This window comes from Enhydra lutris, unplaced genomic scaffold (assembly GCF_002288905.1).
Source record: "Enhydra lutris kenyoni isolate GAN:26980312 unplaced genomic scaffold, ASM228890v2 scaffoldscaffold39, whole genome shotgun sequence".
In the NCBI taxonomy this organism is placed as follows: domain Eukaryota; kingdom Metazoa; phylum Chordata; class Mammalia; order Carnivora; family Mustelidae; genus Enhydra; species Enhydra lutris.
The window spans coordinates 11,932,434-11,956,236 of NW_019154123.1; the positions used below are offsets into that span (position 1 = coordinate 11,932,434).

Consider the following 23,803-nt stretch of genomic DNA (forward strand, 5'->3'; position numbering starts at 1 on the left):
TTTATTTGACAGACAGAGATCACAAGTAGGCAGAGAGGCAGACAGAGAGAGAGGGGGAAGCAGGCTCTCCACCGAGCAGAGAGCCCGACGCGGGGCTCGATCCCAGGACCCTGAGATCATGATCCGAGCCGAAGGCAGAGGCCTTAACCCACTGAGCCACCCAGGCGCCCCCCCTCACTTTTTTTTTAACAGCTCATGGACTCCTTGAGTGGATGAACCAGGATGTATTTAACCAGTCCCCTCCTGATGGACACTGGGTTGTTTCAAGAGCATTTGCTGTTACAAATAATGTGGAGCAGTCATAATCTTTGTAAGACATTTCCTGTGTTCCTCTGTGCAAGGTTACTGCTCAGTTGGGCATTCCAATTTCTAACTCCCTTTCTATGCAGCACCATTTCAGAGCAACTCTTTATACTGTGATTGACAGCAACTCATTTCTCAGTGTCTTTCAACAGTAAGCTAAAGCTGACACATATGATAAATACAGTAAAAGCTGCCAATTTCGTCTTTTTTCTTCTTTTTTTTCCCCTCACTGAATGGGAACGATGGTTCCAATTCCTGTCTTGCTAAAGGCTTAACAACATAACTGGTTTCAGGAATGAACAGTAAAATTCATTGCACTGTTTAGAAAACTGCCACACTAACCACTCCCTTTTTCTCCAACTTCTCTTTTGCCAGTGATGGTACCTGAGAACATTCCCAACTTGATCAACTAAACCCCTCCCCCACAATGCTGGTGACCCAGCGCAGACAGTGGGCTGTATACCCTCTGTCTAATTCTTCTTGGCTTAGCATACTGCATACACACACACACACACACACACACACACACACACTAACTAACTAACTATGAGTGGGAAGCAATCTACAGGGTTTTTTTTGCGAGAGCCTTTAATTGCAGGCATGCAACTACGTGCACACTTTTTTCCCCTGGCCACATCTGGGAGATTCCTGGAGAGCGCTGTGATGACTCAGACCCACTTCTGAGAACATGGCCCGGTGAAGACTGAGTGGTGAGACCTTGATGTGCTGGCTCTTCTGTTAAGATTTAACTGGACTAAGGCAAGGTCTGGATTTCAGGAAGGGCATGAACACTCAGTGTTTCTGTTCTGTTCATCAGGAGGCGATGCAGGCTTACAAGCATCACTGAGGATGGCGGATGGAACTCGTCGCTGGAACTCAGGAGAGAGAAGAGACACCGGAGAACTGCTGGGGGAGAAGCTCTCCATAAACAAGAAGGTAAACAACTGTGTGGTCTCTGAGGGAGTGCTGAGCTTAGACAAACATCTACGCTCAATTTTTAGCAGCTTTCTGCAGGAAAGAAGAACCCAGGGCCGGAGGCAGTAAAAGGATGGGCTGCCCTGAGAAGGACTGAGGACTCAAGGAAGAAAAAACACAGTTAAAATGATGAAAAAGAAATGATATCGATAAGGAAGAAACAGGGAAATGTGTAAAGAAGTAAGGGTAGCTGAATACATGGCTATGTCTAAAAATCTCATATTTTATATGTTTACTGAAAAGTGAGACGACATGATTCCCTCTTCTCTCCCCTCTTGAAATATCAGTAGTCCAATAAAAGTCCATACAGAAGTACTAAATGTATTAGTAATGAAATTCTTTTAAAAATGCATTCAAAGGGACGCCTGGGTGGCTCAGTGGGTAAAGCAGCTGCCTTCGGCTCAGGTCATGATCCCAGTATCCTGGGATCGAGTCCCACATCAGGCTCCTTGCTCGGCAGGGAGCCTGCTTCTCCCTCTGCCTCTGCCTGCTGCTCTGTCTGCCTGTGTGCGCTCATGCTCTCTCTCTCTCTCTCAAACAAATAAATAAATAAAATCTTAAAAAAAAATTCATGCAAAGGGAGCACCTGGGTGGCTCAGTGGGTTAAAGCCTCTGCCTTAGGCTCAGGTCATGATCCCAGAGTCCTGGGATGGAGCCCCGCATCAGGCTCTCTGCTCAGCAGGGAGCCTGCTTCCTCCTCTCTCTCTGCCTGCTTCTCTGCCTACTTGTGATCTCTGCCTGTCAAATAAATAAATAAAATCTTTTTAAAAAATGCATGCTAAAAAGGTGAGAAAACTGGAAAAATTGTGTTAAAAATATAAAACCTGACCAAAAAATATATATGCATATATACATATATATAAAACCTGAAACTTTAAAAAGCAGCCAGGACGATCAGTCCTACTGTTATATAATTCATTATTCAGCTTGCTGCATAACACAATGGTTTCTTTAAGAAATTTTTTATATTAATAACTTATAGATGGATATTTGCAAACACCTGCTAATCTACTGATTCAAAGCATATGTTGATTTTAAGGAAATCAAAGGATTCTGACCTTGGCCCATAGAACATGACTATACCTTTCACTTTCCCCCCTATGATATGCAAAAGCCCAGGGCAAGGACTAAGGGCACACAACTGAGGGAAGTGAAAGGCAACTGGCCAGGTGCTTTACATGTATTATACAGGAAACTTGGAGAGAGGCTACAGCACTTTCCCAAGGAAATGGGAAAGAAGGATTTGAATACTGGTTTGTTCGAGCCCAATGTCCCATGGTTTTTCCAACTACCATGCCTTCCTTCCTTTTATTTATTTATTTACTTTTAAGATTTTACTTATTTATTTTATGGAGAGAAACACAGTGAGAGAGGGAACACAAGCAGGGAAGTGGGGGAGGGAGAAGCAGGCTTCCCACTGAGCAGGGAGCCAGATGGGGGGCTCAATCCCAGGACCCTGGGATCATGACCTGAGTGGAAGGCAGAAGCTTAATGACTGAGCCACCCAGGAGCCCCTGCCATGCCTTATTTCTAATCGAGAGTCCCTAGAGTCCCTACCCTTACTGTGAGCTCATGCTATGGTTATGCATATCCAATAATTATGCCGTGAGGTAGAGTACTGTAAGGGCGAATGCGCAGGCACTGACCCAGTTCTAAGGGAATACAGAGGGACAGCAAATGAGATTATGCGTTCGAACTGGGTCAGCCCCTACATAACAAGGAAATCTAATTATATTAGATGCAAATTGCATTAGTCCCTCGATATTAAATTATCAGGAAATCTACTCTAACGTGTCACAGGAGGTCTTTTTGGTTCTTTATATCAACATTGAGTATAAAGAACTTGTCTAGTTTAGATGTTAAGTAACTTTCTCCCTATTTTCCACATTATTTTCAGCAAAGAAACATGAGCCAATGAGAAAGTGTTTAACTTATTAAGATAGCACTTATATATATACCTCTTCTCCGTCCGTAAGTTATACCATTCTGTCTAAAGAGCAGAGTGAGATTTAAAGCAACTGGTGAAAATCTAATAAGCAAAACTTTTGAGACTAAGTTAGCACCTCTCTCACCCCTGCCCCAACCCCCACAAGGAAGCCAAGTTGTTTTTGTTTTAAAATGCTTTTTCTTCAATTAGAGTTTGAGGGGGGTGGAGATGGGTGTTAACCAGCACCAGGAAGAGCCTGGGGTGGGCAATCGGTCAGAGAATAACATTTATTGATCACACACCATGTGTAGGTCATTTGACTATATGCAGGGTTGAGCTCTACTAAAACCCAGTGCTTAGACCTGTTACTGATCATTCTGCAAAAAACGAGATTTTGAGAAGTATGGGGAACAATCTGAGGTAAGGGAACTAGTGCTCATATTATCAACTCACTGGCAACTCTTTCATCAAGAAATATTTATAGATTTGTTCTGGAACACAATGGCTGAGTTTAGAGGCATCAGGATAGCAAATAGGACAACAGCATTAAAATGATGATGTGAGAATACATTACAACAGCTGCTTTTTAAATTGAGGCCAAAATAAACTCTGTAGGAAAACTATCAAAGCAGGACCTTTGTACTAGGAAACAGACACCATGCATGGGAGATTTAGGAGGCGTCTACAGTCTATGTATTAACATGTCAAATTCTCTGAATAAATTACAACCAACTGATCATTTAAGACTGGATTGTTTCATCTTACAAAGTAATTGAAAAATTAAAAATCAGACAAATTTAAATTTCTGAAACCCTGAGTAAGTCCCCTCGGTGTTTTTCACTTAGGTAACTGCATAGAAAAGGAGCAGATAATAAATATGTCCTAGGTAGCGCTGATCACCCTTGAACCTTACTGTACAATTGTAAGCAATTCCATTGGAAAGCTACGTAGTAAGGTGGACGGGGAGCCCTTGCTCATTTCCTGCTCTTGATCCCTACTACCTTAATGTTCTAAATGAACCGATAAGAACCCTGGATGCTGATTCAGGAGAGGCTCTCTGCTTAACTCTCTCCCCAGTAGGCAGGTAGCGGGCAGGCGGAGCCAGGGAGGCAGGGCATGCCAGCCCACCCCCACCCCCCAGCTCAACTGTACCCGCTGCAGGCAGGCTGGGCCTCAGGATGCCTTTGTTTAGAAAGGGGACCTGGCCTCTTCTGCCAGCTATTCTTGTGTTAGCCTACACAGCTCAGCCCTACATCCTGCCTTCCTACTAACTACACTATTAACCAAACTGACGTGCAGTTACACAGACTAAATACCAGACATATTTGCACGTTCCTCGTTTACCAGTTAGCAGCGTTTCTTTTATCTGCCTGGTGTATTACCTGTATTTTAGAGTGAAAGCCCCTGCGATCTGGGAGGGGACTGTTCATTTACATAGGCGCAGTGTTTAGAGGCAGCCCTCACAGCTAGCTTTTAGCTCAAGTGAAGCCTTCTTTTTTTTTTTTTTAAGATTGTATTTATTTACTTGATAGAGACACAGCAAGAGAGAGAGAGAGAGAGAACACAAGCAGGGGGAGTGGGAGAGGGAGAAGCAGGCTTCCCGATGAGCAGGGAGCCCTATGCAATGCAATGCGGGGCTTGATCCCAGCATCCTGGGATAATGACCTGAGCCCTGAAGGCAGAAGCTTAACAACTGAGCCACCCAGATGCCCTGCCTTTAGGATTCTTAAAAGGGTAAGAAGATGCAGAATCCCCCAAACCAGCTTCTGAGAAAGTAGAAAGAATAGAGCACTGCACCTGTCGCTCCCTCCACAGACACGATGGAGGGTACAGCCCTGCCAGCATGTGGGAAGAGGCACACCAAGGCGGCTTTCTATGCAAACTGTATATTCACCTGGGGCATTAGCGGGTGAAAGAGAGGGCTTTTTAGCTCTAAAACACAGTACTTCTCATTGATGAATTATAGGTTAAAAAAAAAAAAAACCCAAAAAACAAAAATCCTGTATGTTTCTGAAAATAATGAGAATTTTGTTGATCCTGAGAAAATTTCTTTTGTGATCATCTGCAAAATCATTATTTGGAGGTTTCGAAACTGCAGATTTAAGACCAAAGAGTTCTAATGTTCTTACAAAACACAGCTCTTAGCTTCTGTGGCCTGAGCGTGGCGGTGGACTTGGAGAGAGCCCCCAGACAGGGGCTGGGGAGAAGGGAGGGGTCGTGGGCTCTTGTACGCATGTCTACCGCGGCTTAGTGACAAGAATCCCTACCGTGAAAACAATCTCCGGGTTCAAAAATAGAAGCCAGGCCAATAATAAGGAGGGAAAAAGAAGTGGGATCATTTTTCTTCTTTCAGGAACACGTTGCATTTCCCTGTAGGTTTCCGGTACCTTCCAAATATGCCACCAACACACTTTATTCATAAATCTGTGTATTTTAGGGCTGTGTGTTGCTATTCACAGTATCTTATATTTTTCCTATAGGTTATGTCCCATTTCCTTGTCTGATTTACACTCAATGGCAGTATAAGAGCCTCAAAGAAAGTGTGGCCTAACAAACATTTACAACATGTCGGGACAACTACGGAGGTAGGGAAAGGAAACAGGATTCCTCGATTCTACCAGGATGTTGCCACCCACGTAAGACAAGAGATAACAGTTAATTCTGGCCAAAGAAATGGAAATCTTTGTAAGTTTTAGGAAACTTCATTTGAAAACCAATAGTAACTAGATAAACTGTTTTTTGAAAAGGGTGACACGCTATCCAATTGCAATGGGCTATACTATTTAACAGTCAAAATACATGGTGTGTATAAAGGCATTAAAGTTTGCAGACTGTGAGCATCTGTTACGCAAACCCAATGAAGTGCACGGGAACAAGGACAAAAGCCTGGGGGAAATGAGCCAGAAAGCAGAGAGAATGGTCATGTCTCATGTACAGCCCAGGCCAGGCCCGCTGTGACGGCTCTTTTGCCAAAAGGATTGTCTTTGAGCCCTGGCTACTCTGTGCCAAAGAACCTACAGTTAGGTTCCCCTGACTCCATGACCCCAGGTTTCTGTTTCCAGGGAAAAGATGTGAATTATTTTTCTTCAGGAATGTTAACCAAGAAGAAAATCTGCTCAAATTCCTTGGTGGTAATGAACTTGAGAAATAAGGAAGTGAAGAGCTGGTGATCCAGCAGCAGAGAAAGGACAAAGGGAAAACCCATACTCAGGTGACTTCTATGAGAGTTTAGTTCCATCCTGGCCTAAGGGAATGGAAGAGATAGACCATGTGAACAAAGAACAGGGTCAGGTGTCCACGGTGGGAATTGAATAAGTCATTTAATCTTTCCATTTTTAGCTGTAATATTAATTTTTTTTAAAAATTGGTCTGGCCATACAAAAGTATATGATTTTTTTTTCTTTTTTTTTTTATTGTTTGTTTGTTTTTAAAGGTTTTTTTTTTTTTAAGATTTTATTTATTCACTTGACAGAAATCACAAGTAGGCAGAGAGGCAGGCAGAGAGAGAGGAGGAAACAGGCTCCTCATGCAACAGAGAGCCTGATGCGGGGTTTGATCCCAGGACCCTGGGACCATGACCCAAGCCAAAGGCAGAGGCTTTAACCCACTGAGCCACCCAGGCGCCCCTATGATTTGTTTTCTTTAATGTTAAGAACTAATTTTGGAAATTTGTCATTTCTTTCCATGTCATCTCTTGAAAATCTAAACAGCTAAAAATTTTTGTACACATAGGTATTGGTTTCATATAATTTTCCAATTATTATTTCAAAATACTTTATAATCTAAATTTTTTAAAGAGTTTCTTTTGGGAAGGGCTTAAAGCTTTATGACCAAAAATAAAATGTAAAGCTGACAGATTAAGTATGTTTTATAAAAATTAATAAATAAGTATAAATTTTCCAGGATGATACAATTAAGTTAACTGAGCACGTTACTAAAACTGCAAAGAATAGGGCATACTAGAGCTTCTATTAAATTTCCTGCTTCCTATCACAGATAAACTTAGATGAAAGCCAAACAGCCATAAAAATAAAATAGAAATGTAAAAATACATGAAACATACAATAAATAACTAAGATATGAAAAAGAGGCTTTTGCTTGGAAGGGAAGGGAGACTCAAGAAACATGGCATCATTTCCTCTTCGATTAAAACGAATGCCATTTCTTCATGCCAAACATAAAGCAGATGACCTTTCAAACATTCTGGTTGGGATTTTCTCTACTGATTTAAATGATATGACTCTAAAATACACCATGTAGTGCAAGGCTAAATATTTTTAGAAACAAATACAATTAAAAAAATACTTAGAGAAACATATTGATCTTAAACTTATATACCTTTTTCTAAAAAAAGATATTATTTATTTATTTCACAGACAGGGATCACAAATAGGCAGAGAGGCAGGCAGAGAGAGAGAGAGAAGAGAAAGCAGGGTCCCCGTTGAGCGGAAAGCCCGATATGGGGCTCGATCCCAGGACCCTGGGATCATGATCTGAACTGAAGGCAGAGGCTTTAAACCACTGAGCCACCCAGGCACCCCTTAAACTTATATACTTAAAGATTAGTTTTTCAACTGAAAATTTACTTTGCTGCCCTAAAAAACTTTTATCACAAACACAACCAGTGCAAAAATATTTTTTTATGTGTTGAAAATAGAAACCATAAGCAAAGTGCAAAATCTTTCAAATGGTGACAAAAGAAATATATATTTATATTTTATTTCAAATTTCCCAAGTTGGGTATAGTGAGATATTTCCTGGAAGATGGAATTCCATATAACACAGGTCTATCTGGGACCTCATTCAAGAGGATGATTTATCAACAATATTAAAAGTACCTTAATAAGCATGCTCTGCACGTGCCTTGTGGCACATCAAAGTATCTTGAACACAAAATACGGTTGTCTGATTTTTTTTTTTCCAACTAATTTAATTACAGCACCCGTTAAAATACACAGCCTTTGTAAACTCTACACTCTGCCCCCAGACTCCAGGGGCTTGAAGTTTGTGTGTGCTGCTAACACGTGGGCCTTTACACTATAATCCCCACAGAGACATGGAAATGCCTAATTATTTTTCATACAGTTCCAGTTGGTAGTCTCTTTTTCTTGGCCTTCTTTCCAATCTTGGCATTAACAAAAGCCAAATTATTTTAAGATGGATTTCTGAGCTGTTAAATCCCGTTCCACATGAGGTGGGATAGATAAACCAGGTCTCTTAAATATATCCCTGAAACCCAGATGGATGACAAGATCCCCAGAATGCCACATCCACAGCGGCACACTTTGTGAATGAATTGCACGAGGGAGGTTTTCCTTCCTCTGCCAGCCTGCTCCATCTGGCTAAATCGAGGTGAGAGGAAGTTGCATAACTTTCAGGCCTGTGCGGAATCCAAGTGCCGGGCCACCATCCTTATCATGCGGCCACGTGAAGCACGAGGGCTGGGGTCGCAGGAGCCATGAGGCGGTTAGCAGGACCCTCCCCATTTCATTTCGCTGAGAAGTAAAAAGGCCTTCTTCACCCCAATTATCTCAAAGATTAGTTTCTTTTTAAACCTAGGACACCTTTACTTGGATTGCCACTCTTAAATTGGATCCTGTCTTTCTAGCTCAGTGTGACACGATCACCACAGCACACCGGGCCTCCTCACCTTACCCTGTCCATGCCTCCCTTGCTTTTTGTACCTCTTCTTATCTAAATTTTTGAACAGATATTACTGTGATATGACTCAGCAATTTAAAAAGTCTACACTGGTATACGGAGTTCTCTCTCCTTTCCCCAGCCGCCAGTCTTCTTGCTCCCATCCCATGAGGCACCTGCTGTCGACTCCCCCTTACGAATCCTCCCAGACAGACTCACACCCTCACAAACACACAGGGCCCTATTCTCCTACCCCACCTTTTAAAACAAATGTTAGCAAACAGCACACACTGTTTGACTTTGAAAACTATATATATAGATTTAACCTATACGTACTTATAAGATCTTCCTTGTGCATGTGTAATCCATAGCACCTTTGGGGGCAGGAGAATGTATATATACAGATTTAGATTTTATTCTTTTTTATGCTAGCACAGTGTTCTATTATGTGGATTTATCAGAATGTATCTAACGAGGGCCCTTAGGGTAACATTTAGCCTGTTCTCAGTGTTGCAAAGAAAATTCTATACACATTGTCCTTCCTCAAGTATGTGATTGTATCTGTAGAATAAACTCTGAAAGAATGGAATTGTTGGTTCAACGTGTACATAACTTGTAAATCTGGCATTTACTGCCATACGGCCCTCCCCAGGTGTGGACCCCCAACAATGTGACAGGTATCATTTTCCCCTTTAGCCTCACCAATCCATCATGACCCCTGTGTGATGGAACTTTGCAGTCTTGGATATGAACGTTTGGATCTGATGCGTGAAAAGTGGAATCTCCTTGAAATACCTCACTTCAACTCAACGTCTAGAAGATCACAGTGTTCTCCTCCTGCCTGTCTGGCTGCATCCACACCTCCTGTGCTTGGTCTTCCACAGGCACCCCTCCCACCGACAGCTAAATGGTGGAGGGCCAGGGCTCCATCTTCTCCACCCAGTCTCTTCTTAGATGACGATGGTCTCTAGGCTTAAAAGATCACTTTGTGCTTATGGATTCCAAACTCATTACCTCTAGTCTGGACCCCTCACCTGAACTTTAGACGTGGAATTCAACTAGGCATAACTTACCCTGTTCAAACCAAATCCTTGCCCTTCCCTCTCAAGCCTCTCCTGCTCAGTCCTCCCACCTAAGTGAAGAGCAGTGTCTACTTTCCAGCCCCCAATCCTGCAGTCATACTGACTTCCCTCTTTCTTCCCTCCTACCCACATCCAATCTACATATCCAGAATATAGCCGAATATCCAGTATATAGCCATTTTGCCTCATTCCACCCAACTACCACCCATCAAACCATAATCACAGACGGGGCTGGATTGTTGCAAAAGCTTCCTGAATGGTCTTCCGGCCGCTGTTCTTGCCCCCATGCCCTATCCTCAAGTCATCCGCTCAGACCCAGGAAAAGACTGCTCACCTCACTGAGAACAAAGCCAGCCCATGTGTCTGGCCTCCTGTTAGCTCTGGCTCATTGTTCATGCTGGTTCTACCCTCCCTCCCTCCCACCCCCACCCCCCACCCCTCCCTGTCCTGCAGACACTGCAGCCACACTGGCTACTAATTCCTCCACTGATACATGGACCACCCTCACCTCAAGGCCTCTGCCTCCACAGCCCCTCTTCCCGGGATCATCCCTTTCCCAGATGTGTGGAAAGCTTGCTCTCCACCTCCAATCATGTTCCCATCAGAACTCACTGAGCGCTTCAGTGAGGACTTTAATTAAAAACGCCGCCCTGCCCGCTCTCCTGGCACGCTCTCTCCCCTTCTCTGCCCCTTGTTTATGAAACACTCACCACTGCCTGACACCTAAATGTTTTATCTATTTGCTTTTCATTTCTTTTCTGTCTTCCACAACTAGATCTCGGCTTCACGAAGGCAGGGGTTTAGACTTTTTATTCATGACTGTATTCCCCATACCTGGAACAGCTCTACACCTTTGACGAAAGAGGCTTAGCATCTTTTCATTTTGTTTTCAGTCTTCTGAGTTCTGTTATCATGCACTATGTTCAAATTCTTTGCAAAGAATATAGGGTTGTTGGCCTTTTTCTTACTGATTTGAGGGGTTCCTCACAGAGCAGAAGTATTAGTCCTTTGTGATATGTATCGCTTACATTTTTTCTGTTTGTAGTTTTTGCTGCAACTTCGCTTCTGATAGTTTTTGCTATATAGAATTCTTTTTATGCAGTACTGATATATCAAGTTTTTCCTTGTCGTTCAAGGTTATGTCCAGGCTTCCGGGTTTGTGCTGTCCCTGCCCGGACCTCCAACCACAGTTGGTGCTCCTGCCTTTGTCACGGCCACTGCTGGCATGGGCCATCCTGTGTCACCCTGCACATGCCCTCCTGCCTGCCTGCCTGGAATTTCTGTCCCGGTCTGCCTTATTCCCAGAAAAACCACTTGCAGGACTCAGCTGCTGTTCTGAGATCTGGTTCGCTGATCACCCAGGATGGAGTTGATCGCAGGGCGTGCTGTGGAGGGCGTGCCCTCTTGCTACCGTGTGAAGTACGCTGTGCAGTGGGGTTCTCTTTACAGGCCTGTCTCTGGAACTTCTGCCCAAGTCCCCTGGGGACAGGGAGCAAAGTCCCCAGCTTCTGTCGCACTGGGAGTAAGGACCTTGTAAGTGTCTGGTGAATAAGAATGATCGAATGAGTGCAGCATTCAACATTCAATTCAACTCAACATATATTTGCTGAATGCTGGGCACTGTTGTTGGAGTTTGGGATATGTGATAAGTAAATTCCTGCCCCAAGGAGTTTATATTCAAGTTGTAAGAAAACACAGTAAGCCAATTGCTTGGTATCAGGTGTGCTAGGAATGCTTTTATGACTTGAGGTTAAAGTAAAATAACCAGTACTGAATTAGGGGTTCATAATCATGTCCCTGGATTTTCATATTTCCTCCCAACACCTTGTTCCTTAGAGAACTCATCCAAGCAAGTAACTCTTCCATATGGATGATACCAGTTCTATCTGTAAGCCTGACTCCATCCCAAGCTTCATTATAGTTGCTTCAACAGCTTACTAGCTTTTTCCACTGGACCATCCACTAAGGTCTGCATTTTTGTGCCCTCCTCTGAATTTATATTTTGTAATTCTAATGTCCAGTGTGATGGTATTTAGGAAGTGGGACTTTGGAGAGCTGCTTAGGTCATGAGGGTAGAGCCTTCATGAATGGGATTAGTATCCTTAGGAAAGGGATCCCAGAGAGTTCCCTAGACCCTCGCACCACGTGGGGACACAGCAAGAAGGTGCTATCTACCAACCAGGAACTGGACCATGACCCGCCACCTATCAAATCTGCTGTCACGGTAATCTGAAACTCCCCAGCCTCTAGATCTGCAGGAAATACATTTCTGTTGTTTATAAACAGTGCTGTCCGTGGTATTTGTTATAGCAGTGACGCCCTACTGTGATCATGCTCACCAGACCTGACACAGGTATTCGCAGTCAACTCCTTCCTGTTCTCACATTGCAAGCATCCACATTCCTTTGCTGGGAGGAGCATCTGAATGTGGAGGGCAAAGGGCAGAGATGAGTCAATCAATGAGGCCCTGAGCCTGTCCCAAACTATTTCACATTCCCACCACCTACAGCAGTTTCCTAAAGCATTAAGACACTGACAGAACTCGAAACAAGGGTTTTATAAGAATGTAAGTTCAGGACAGGCTGAGCTAAACTGGAGGATATTTAGCACGGTAATGTGTACTGAGAATATCCAAAGGGGAGTAAAATTGTTATGAAAAGTTGATGATGAGATCCTTTGCTGAGGAGCGCGATCAGTGTTCCTTGAATCAAGCTTTGAGAAATGCTGGTCTAGAAAGGCAACCCCAAATACTTAATCCTTGAATTAAAAGGCTTCCATCATTTGAAGCAAGCTCTATTTCCAAACCTAATTTCTGCTGCTTCCAGAAGCAAGTACTTCCCTTAGACCAGGGTGATATATTTCATGTGCGCAGAAAGCACAGCTCGGTAATGAGGCCTTCTACACTTCGGCCCACCTAGAAAGCCCTGTTCCTTCTGTTCTGCCTCCATGGATCCTGCATTCTTTCAAGTCCTTTCATTATTATTAATTTTCTTTGCAACTTTAATAAATAATTAGCATATCTTATCATTGAACACATTTCGCAAATGCATGACTGTGTTCTTCCTATCCTATGTTAACATGTATAATGACACGTTTTTGACATGGCACTGACTGACCTGTAATGAAAGAATACGGGTTAATTAAAGTTGCTTTAAACTCCTTATTCCTGTAAGAAGATATATCTCTAAATATTGTTTAAACATTCTTAGAACGCATTTGTTCACTTTTGCTCACTACAATGCCTTATTTCTATTATATTATGGGGCTTGTAGACCATAAAATTTGAGAGCTGAAAAAGCCTTAGAGATCATTTGGACTATTTATTTTAGACCCGAAGATATCGATTAGGTGTACACATATATATATAAACTTCTGGTATTTGCCTGAGGGAGACGATTTATCTGTGGACTTTATTTGAATTGTGGTTCTTCTCAGCTTTAATAGGCCAGTGTAATAGAACAGTAGCAAAAAAAAAAAAAAAGAAAAGTGTATAGGAGTACCAGAATTGACAGCAGCCTGGCCCTTCCTATGGAGATGACCCGAGAGTTCCTTTTTAAATGAAAAGTGATGCTTTTAGACTCTGTGGGTTTACAAAGGAGGAGGGAGGAAGAAGTGACGAGAAAGCATAGCTTTGGGATTTGCTCACAGGACAGGTATCTCAGGAAGGGCAAGCATCCCCACCAAATTCCCTCCCCTTCGTTTGTGGAGAACTTTCACCCACGAAAGGCATGTTAGGAAAAAGGGATCCACCCCTGGAGAAGACAACTCGGGTGCCAACCAATCACACGACCAAGTACATGTCTGTGTCTGAAGAGTTTTTCTCCCTTTGTGGAGTGTGAACCCCAGAGGGGGGCCTGCTCCACTCCACCCTTGAAAGAGAGGTTCTCAAAAACCTGAATGTCCTCATTCAGGTGCAAATTCCTAAGCTCTATCCCCTCAGATTCACTGTTGGTGGTGAGGCAAAGGAACAGCATTTAAAACAAGCATCCCCAGGAGATTTGGACCACACTTAGGAGGAATTCTGTTAGTATGATGGTGGTTGTGGGAATCTTAAAATGCGACTGGGTGGCGGGCACAGGAGATGAAGAAGTGTGGTAAGGCAGAGGATTCTAGGTACCAGGTGCTTATTTTGAATTTTTTTTGCCCTGAATTGGGCCTAGATGTCACCTTTGTGATCATTCTCTTTACTCTCCCTGATCAGCAATGAAGGTTTCTGGGGGAACAAAAGGGCAGGTGGGGCAGACTTGCAACTTCTTGGGTTCCCATGCCTTCACTAACCGAGCTAAATGAAGTGGTTGCGGGAGGATCTGTCAATTCGGTCTCCGTTCTTTAAGAAGAGTACAGATGCGGAGAGTCCTGGAGGACTTCTGCGGTCGGCCTCCAGGTCCCTGTCTCACACTGAGAGGTCACTCTGCACCTTCAATGTTAGGCATTAACTTTCCTGCTTGAAACTCATGTGGAGCGGCTGCAATTTAAGTGTCCCCATGCCACTGGATGGGGCTGCTTGTTTGCTTGTTTAATCTTGTTATCCTTTTAAGTAACTGTAAGCAAGCCATTCCAAAATTGCTAATTAGACAACTGATCTTCGGTCACTGCGTTTCAGCACCCGTGCGGCACCAGGAGGAATCACAGAAGGAGAAAAATGAGACAGAGAGGGGTAGTGACTAACCTAACGGCACACACAAGGCACAAGGACACAAGTCCCTGGATCCCCAGGGAAGAACCTCTTACTTCTGTCAGACACAGGTGAGAAACACCCTGACATAAATGAAAACAGAAGTTACAGGTCTCCTTTTACAAACTTGCAAGGTGCTTCCAGGATAAATCTTAACGGCTGCTTTTATGTTTACTGTGTTGGGTAAGACACTGATGTGAGCCAAGCAAGTGACGGATGGTGACAGGTTGCTTCTCTGGTAACCCCAGCTCCTAGGAACACGCTGAGATCTGAGGAGTTTGCAAAATAAAAAAAGGATCAATCAAATGCAGGACGCAGGCCTGGCCCAGTGCTCTGCTTGTTCTGAGTGGGAGTGCATCAGGCTCTCACCTGCGTTTAGTGAGACAAATCTATCAAGCCTGGCCACGGGGGAGATGCCAACTGCTCAGCAGACTAGAAGCAGCAAATTAGAAAGGAAAAAAAAGCGTCGGTGTACTAATAGGCAGTCAGATACAGTACAAATTAGCAGTTGGAAGTGAAAACTGAATGGAAGTAACGAATAAACCATTAACCCTGGAATAGGATCTGAGCAGGCAGAGTGGGTTAGGGGTCCTCTAGGAACATACGGGCTCCTGGGGGACTCGCCATTAAACTGCAAGATAATAACAGATGCCTCTCAAAATGACCCCCGGTCGTGAAAGTTCAAATTATGTTTGGTAAAGCAAGTTTAAAGAAGCAGGGACCTACAGAATCTGTTATAGAAAGTGTTCCATTAAAAGGATTAAAACGAAGGGTAACAAAAGCTTTCATTATTTGGAAATTTAGCTTATATCCCACTTCACTAGGTAATGATGTGACCCTACCATGCATGAGAATCCCTTAGAGCTTTTAGAAAAGGAGCTTCTATTTAAATAACTCTGGGGTGGGCTGGGGTTTCTTTCATTTAGAGCCTGATCTTCCCCCGTCATTCAGAAAGAGGGTAGAACCAATTCTCCTGCCAGAAGAGGAACTAGGCTGTCGCCCACCCAAGCACCTGGACATCACCTGTGCGCTGGGCCTGCCCACGATGCCAGCGGGTTTCCTTGGCAGAAACCCCACCTAATCATTCAATACTGTCCCCACACCTGGGGAGTGTGGCCCATGCCTTCTCCTGGAACATTCTCAGTCAGGGATTCTTGGGACAGCTTCTGGTCCTTGATTCCTTCCTTCTTTCTTCTGTTGTTTAATTTAGTCATTTAAATGAAATTTAGATTAGTAATTTAATTTTTATCAATATTATGTACATAGTTTAAAGAGCCAAATCGCTGTTACCCATTCCCCCTTTCCAGAAGGAGTTATATTCGACCCCTTTAGTTGTTTGTTTCTTGTTTTAGTGTTTATGTCCATATTTCTAAGTAACATGATGATAATGTTCCGTTTTTTTTTTTCCTGGACATTACCTACTCAACTCCCCAAATGAAGGATGAAAATTTTGTTATTTTCACATTTCTGCTGTCAGGACATGTGCTGTCTCCAGGCATCTGCGGTCTAACAGCTCCTTAATCCCCCCTCTCAGATGATTCTCTCTTTATTCCCACCTTCACCCCAACCTGCAGAGAGGCACCTGGTGCCCCCAGGTTCTGCGCAGGTAGGGGGGCGGGGAGTAGGCAAGGCCGGCAGTATAAATCAGATTGCATGCAGTGCCCGATGCCAGCCTCCAACTCGGCTCTCCTGCACCACCTAAGCCAATTGCCACTTGTTCGGGTAGTTTTCAGTTTCCATAATGTTGTTCCTCCCATTTTGTCCTGATGGACTTATGCCTTAAAAAAAAAAAAAAAAACAAAACCCAACAAACCCTAACCGTCATTTTAATGAGGTTCAGAAGGGAGGGGAAAGTAAGTGCGTGTGTTAGTTCACTGTCTTTAATAAGAACTAAGTCATTGACTTCTTTTTCCTTTCTGGAGAGCAAATTATTCTCCGATTAAATTCACTAGATTAAAAAACACCCAATGCACTGAAGCAAGGCAGTTTGGGTTTCCTTCTACATCGCCTTCCTATCCTTTACGAAGCAGATCAAAGCAGTGACCAAAGATGAAATTAAAATTCAAAGATAGGCTGCCATTTTGGGCCAGCAAAAGAGAGATAGATAATACATAGCAGAAAAGACTTATCCCCAGAAAGAATCTGGCTATCCTTTTATCACCTTCTATAAACTTTTTTTTTTAAATATTATTTATTTATTTATTTGACAGACAGAGATCACAAGTAGGCAGAGAGGCAGGCAGAGAGAGAGGGGGAAGCAGGATCCCTGCTGAGCAGAGACCCCGATGTGGGGCTCGATCCTAGGACCCCGAGATCATGACCTGAGCCGAAGGCAGAGGCTTTAACCTACTGAGCCACCCAGGCGCCACACCTTCTGTAAACTTTTTAAAGAAGAACTCCTAGGAAGCTTCCCCCTCCACAGATCTCAGTCCAGCTCCCCTGCCTGTGCTCCCCAGCAATCTCCTCCTTTGCCCTGTCTTAGAAACACAAGCATGTGTTAGGTTTAGGAGAGAATGAGAGTGTGTTCATTCACCTGTGATCCTGGAAATGCACACTCACGCGCATACAGCCACGCCAGATCTGACTGACCCCTCTCTCATTCACGCATTGGCCCAGACCCACTTGCCCTCCATCCCTCCTGCACCTCACCACCCCCCCAACAATGCCACCCGTCTCTCCGCTGGTACTAGGCCGTTGGACTCTGCCCCTGTCCGGAGGCCCTCCTTCTACTCTCTCACTCCCGAAGCCAGTGCCCTCCTATGGCATTGTGTCCGCATCCACCTGCCCAATGGAAAACGGTCCTCTCCTCCTTGGAATTTCTCTCGATGTCACAGCTATTTGGAGTGTCTGGGAAGAAGAGGGGCCCAGCCCCCTTTCTAAGGTCAAGTTGGTCACAACTATCCTGGATTTCTGCCCTCCTCCCTTCTTATCTCCTTACTCCTTGTTTCATCTTTTAAGGTCTTCCTCTTCACCTCGTCAGTGGCTCTTTCCTAATTTTAGGGACATGATTTGCTTATAAAGAAGTCCCTTTGACCCCCCAGCCCTCTGTGCTGCAATATTCTCCTCTTAAAAGAACAGGCTCTGCAGGCTGCCTGAACCACTCATCTCCTTCGCCCTGTCCTCCCCAAGGGGGTCACTTCTGGCCATGTGTCTGCCTGCCAAGGTCTGCAGGATCCTAGCCCACCCTGGCTGGAAGTCTTCACTTCTTAGCATTCTTCTCTTGCCTTACCCCCTCTTCCTAAGAACACCATGAGCAATACCCATTTCTATCTCAAAAAAAAAAAAAAAAAAAGAACCAGAGAGCTGGGAGTCTGAACCTGTTCAAACTGGGCATACTTTTGAACATGGACTGGAGGTGGCTGCGTGATTCCATATTTCACGGAGCTGTTTGGATGAAAGTTTATCTAGAAGAATATAAATTTGGGTTTAGAAGTTTGAAATGCTTCTGAAAGAATCCTCGCTTATAGCGTTTGGTACCTGTATCTTCATTTTGTCATTGTCAGATTAAGGTTCTGTGAGCAGAACAGCAATTATTTATCAGAAGTAAAATCTCATGCAAATGTTTTTGAGCCCAATACAAATTAGCAATTCTTCATATGACTAATGACTATATGCCCTTCCAATAACTGTAAACATGAGAAACAAAAGATCAAGGATTCTAAAATAAGTACTTAGGATAACAGAAGGGCTGTGTAGGCGGTGAGCAGTAGCTGTGAAACCAAAAGATAATCGTTACGTGCTTCTCAGGATCTTCCAGCCCAGAGCAACGTGCACCATTACACAGTGGTTATTCCTGTTTGCCCTCCAAGCAAAGTTCTTAATAGGCAACACTCTTCAGCTTTTTAAATACAAGCAAATATATCCCTCACTGAAATTCAATAGAACAACGGAAAGCTGCATTATGCTAGAAATAGTCACATTTCCTAAACCAATGAAGTCGCACAGAACTGACAATAACTCTAATTGTTAATAAATAGTTCTTTTTTGTCCGATAAATGCAGCTTCAGATTCTAACAGTCCACAATTCTCATGACAATACATGAATTGAGTAGCATTGAGTACTTAGTACAAGTGAAATCACATTTAGTCAGTACTCTACTACCCTGTGCAGAATGTGAGAACAGGTGCCGTGGGTAAAATACAGAGATCTCAACATGCAAGACTGTGGCACAGCAGGTCACGAGCCTGTTTAAAGGACAGGGAACACATTAATAAAACACACAGTCACTGAGGCTCTGTGAGCTGAACCAAACACATTCCGCAGGGCTGAATAGAATGGTTAGATGACGTAACTCCTGCAATCACAAAGGGCTCCTGGAAGACCATTGAGACAAAAGGACGAAATGTACAGACTGGCCAAGAGGAAGGGAGAGAAGTCTTACCAGAGGAGAGGCTTATGAAAATCTGACTAAGGAAAAACACACTGAGAAGTGGGAAAGGCTGTCCAAAAGGCCAGGCTGGATGCATACCATCACTTCTCTTCCTTCTCACTGTTCCCAGCAGCCTCCCAGTTGGGTTCTGCCCATGAAAATTCTCTGCACACAGATATTGTGATCACCACCTTAAAGCTCAAGTTCTCTCTTATTCTGCTCAAAAAAATCAATGGCTCCCCACTGTCCCACCAACCAAATTCAGACTCCTAAGTAACACAGCATAAGTACTCAATACATTCGAGTATGTGTGATTACTTTCATAATCTCCTGCTTAATTGAAAAGTTCTAGAAGGCAAACAACTATCTTGCTTACTTTTTAATATTTTGGTATGTGATAGCTCTTACAAGTACATCTTACAAGTACCTTTGGTATGGCAGAAGTTCAAAACATATTTATTAAATGAATGAATAGATGATTTAACTAACAAATTTTATATAGCATTGGCAAAATGGGCTGGCCCGTTAGTAGATAACCTTATATGGGAAGTCAGAAGCTTAGATTTGATACAACAGACTCTAGTCAGCTACTGGATAATTTTGGTACAACATTGACAGGATAAAAATGGTGTTTGAAGTATCTCATTCTAGTTGCAGTTGTAGAGAGTATTAGCCCGGAAAGGACTAGACGTAGAAAGATCATTTTGCTAATGAATGAAACAAAATGAGGATTTTCATGTGTTGGTTAGTCACTAATGTGAATGTTCCTTCAATAAACACCAAAAAAGAAAACTGTCACATGTATCTATCTTTGTCTTTGATCTATTTTTAACAAGTTCATTTCTGAGATAAGAGATTTTTTTTTTTCAGACTAAGTGGTACTTATAGACCCTTGATGTTAAAGAATAGCAACCAGGGGCGCCTGGCTGGCTCATTTGGAAGAATATGTGACCCTTGATCTCAGGGCTGTGAGTTGGAGCCCCACACTTGGTGTAGAGATTACAAAAAATAAATAAGGGCTTAAAAAAAAAGGAATAGCAACCAGAAATCCTAGAATTTAAGGACAGATATTGTTATTTATTCGTTACAAATATTCTCCATATTAACATCTTCCAAAATGATGCCCTAACAAAATAGGAAAATTGAAAGAATTCCATTTTGTCTATTCTTAGTACAATGCAGAACACTTTTCTTGGTTTTATCTCAGCTAAAATCATCAGATGGTAGCGTTTTATAATCTGGTATAACATTTTGATATTAAATGGATGAATCCATCAGCATTTGAACATGCCAGTGCATTAAAAAGTGTCAAGGGGCTCTAACCAATGCCCACTCTCCTTTCTAAGAACTTACAGCAGAGAGAGCTCTGCTCAAGCCCCACTCACCCTTCCCACTGCCTGGTGGAAGGTCATGGGGGGAACAAAGTGGGGTCAGCAGCATAGGGCAAGCTGAGGAGAAGGAGGTCAGTGCAGCGGCTCTCCATCTTGTGCAGCAGCTCTCCATCTTGGCTGCTCACCAGAAACACCTGGGACATTTAACAGCTAGGAATTTTTCATCCACACCCCAGACTGTGTCAGTATATTTTAAAAGCTTCCCCCAAGTGAGTTTGTTATCCAGGCTTGAGAAGCAGTGAATTAGTATTTTCTTTAGCTATGGAAAAATAATTCTTCATCTGATTTCCTGGATATAGTTTCCAGCAAAAGATAAAATAGTTTAAGGACATAAATAATGATGCTACAAATTTCATTTTAAAGAGAAGAAATAAACTTTTACTTACCTGCCTTCTGACAATGTACAATCTTTTCATACACAGCATCTGCATTTTCAATCACGGCCTTGAGGGACTGGATCATCTGCAAAGGGAAGACCCAGACACAGGGTTACACTTGACGACCAAGCACCCGTCTACGCACGAGCAGGGGGCTCTCTTCTCCAAACAGGCTGAGGTGCTGGGGCAAAACGCTCTTTAATCTGACTTCCCTTGACTCAGCCCAAACGTGTATGTACAAAATGAAAAATCCTGCCCTCCAAGTAGTGGTTCGAACAGACTGGGAGTATCGTGTTTCATAGTTAGGCTTGTACGACACTGAATTTGAACCTTGTGTCAATGCTGAATGGGGTTTCAGTGTGAGAAGCTACAAATAAATATGTATACACATCTGATCTGTGTTTTAAGTTATATTTTCAGTCATTCATTTTAACAAAATCTTCAGTGGCATCTTACAGAGAGCTCTGCCACCTACACACCTTACTCATTTCAGCTAAAATGCCTTCATCTGAAAATTAGTTTAAAACTTACCAAGAGGATAAAAAAAAAACAGCATTTATTTTATTTTTTTTAAGATTTATTTATTTATTTTTAGAGAGAGAGTGCAGGGTGGAGGGGCAGAGAGAGAGGGAGAGGGAGAGAGAGAGTCTCAAGCAGACTCCCCACTGAACACAGAGCTCAATGCAGGGCTTGATCTCACAACTCTGAGAGCATGACCTGAGCCAAAACCAAGAGCCAGATGTTTAATTAATTGACCTACCCAGGTGCCCCCTAAAACAGTGTTTACTTAATGCATCAAACTAGTGTTTTTAATATTCCTTGCAATGATCTTAAAATACTTAATTTTGAAAAGAAAATAAATAAAAATAAAAGATTCAATTTTGAGTTCTTATTCCAAATTACATGTGTTTGTTTTAGCAGGCAAGCTTGAATGAAAAAAAAAAAAAAAGAAAAGAAAAAAGAAAAGGAAAAGGAGGATAAGGGCACAACTGATCGATTATTTTACTTACCAAAATGTTAGGAAAAGATCTGTCTGAAGTAATCCTTTTGGCTCTAAAATCACTATGAAAATGGTATAGCCATTTTTTGTACCAAAATTATACCATAATTGGGTACCATTATGATGCTTACCGTAATTATAGATTTCAACTTTTTGTATTTAAATGTCCAAATATTTTGCATTATAATATTACCCATCTATATTACATGACCATTTTATTTTAAATCACAAATACCCATCCATCATTCTCCATTTCTTTAAATTCTGCCTTGTTTTTCTTTATAGTATTTAACACTAACTGCCACAGTCATTATTTTATAGAAACCAAATATATGTAGGTTGGATTATTTGTATAATTCAAAGAAGGAACACCCTATTTTGACTAATTACAAACCAGAGCATAATCAACGTGCCTCTTAAATGCACTAGGTCCTTCAAATGAGTCACACAGCATTTATCAACTTGTCTATCGTTCTAAGAGAATTACAGTGAACACCAAAAGGTTTAAGGCCAACACAGGTGTTCATTTATGCCTTCACTCACTATCCATGGACCAGAGCAGGAACTGGGGACAAAGGGACATACAGGATATAGCCCCTATCTTCAAGAAGCCTATATTCCAGTGGAAGAGCTCACACTTTGAAATTCAGTATTTTCACATTCATTCTTCAAGATCTGAGTCATGCCTGTAACTTAAAATATTCTATTTCATAGCTTGACATATTGAACAGGCAATGATAAAAATGAATAGTTAAGAGCTCAATTACACTGATATAAAGTCATTCATACCATGACATCATTTGCATACTGAAAAGGTTCATACCGTCATCAGTAACCTTTTTCAGCTTTGATGTCAAGCCAAAATGACAGATATGAAGAAGCAAGGACTTCTTTAAGCAAGGATGGTGGCTATCACAACCCACTATCAAAGAACTAGCTAACCGTGCCTCCATCATGCAAATAGGAAAAAGAAGGGAAAAAAATACCAGCAATGAAAGGAACCTGGCCAGGAAGAAGATGGGCGGGACAAGGAGCCATTAAGAGCAGGAATGTAGGAGAACAGAACAACATTAGGCACGGGCTCCCGCATACCTGTGGGGGAAAGGTGGTCAGAACACACCCTTACCAGGGACGGTGTGGGGGCAGAAAGAGCACAGATTTCTATGGGCTCAAATCCTGGTTCTGCTGTTCATTAGCTTTGCCATCCAGACCAGGATATTAAACATAATGAGCCATAATTTCCTACCTATAAAATGAGTTTAATAAAAGACACTACCTTCAAAATGCTGTGAGGAGTAAATGAAAGGACGCGCCATTAAGGCACTCGAAAGCAGATGTGACCATGGACTCCCCCATTGATCCAGGGGGCCTGGCAGAGCGTTTTCTGGCAGCCCAAGATTAGCTGGACGAGCACGCCTCACTGGCAATGTTTCAAACATCCATTGCTAGTTTTAGTTTTACTTGAAAAGCCTGGTTTGATGAAGCTGAGAGAAACAAGAAGTCACATTCTTCTTCTTAGAAGCCTCTTCCAGTTTAAAGTGTCACTAAAGGTTAAACAGTTAAGCACCTTTCGGTTTATAAAATACATGCAAAGTTTAAGGCCAGCACATCCATTTCAAGGGTCTGGAGAGATAAGTTCACCGGCCTCGGATGCTCTGTAACTCTTGAAGGCTCAAACCTTTACTGAGGTCCTCTGAGTGGGGGCCCCTGATTAAGTGCTACAGATGAATACAGAAGAGTTGCTGACCCAGGACTCCAGGCAAAAAAATCATCACAACAAGATGTGGCATTGCTACTGTATGTTGTGCTACTGAGCACGACAAAGTTAAATACACCTAAGCCACAGTAGGTAGATGGGTATTTAGTGGGGGAGTAACTGGTGGTGTGGAAGAGGAAAAATCTGTGTCCTAAGATGGCCCACCAAGCCAGCAGGGGAGCCCCAGTCCCTGCCCCACGGCTCTTCCCGGTTCTTCTCCCTGCTCCGCTTCGCACGCGCACCAGAAGTGCCAAGTATGTGGAAGTAGAAGTGTATAAATTACCCCCCTTGCTTGTGCTCAGAGCTC

General features: G+C 42.8%; 1 protein-coding gene across 1 annotated transcript in view; it reads right to left on the reverse strand.

Moving 5' to 3' along the window:
- Window positions 1-23,803, reverse strand: part of LOC111155004 (phospholipase C like 2) — a 210,105-nt gene that overhangs the window by 40,731 nt on the left and 145,571 nt on the right. Inside the window, 1 exon segment of the mRNA XM_022514996.1 lies at window positions 20,750-20,825. Coding sequence (XP_022370704.1) covers window positions 20,750-20,825 — 76 coding nt within the window.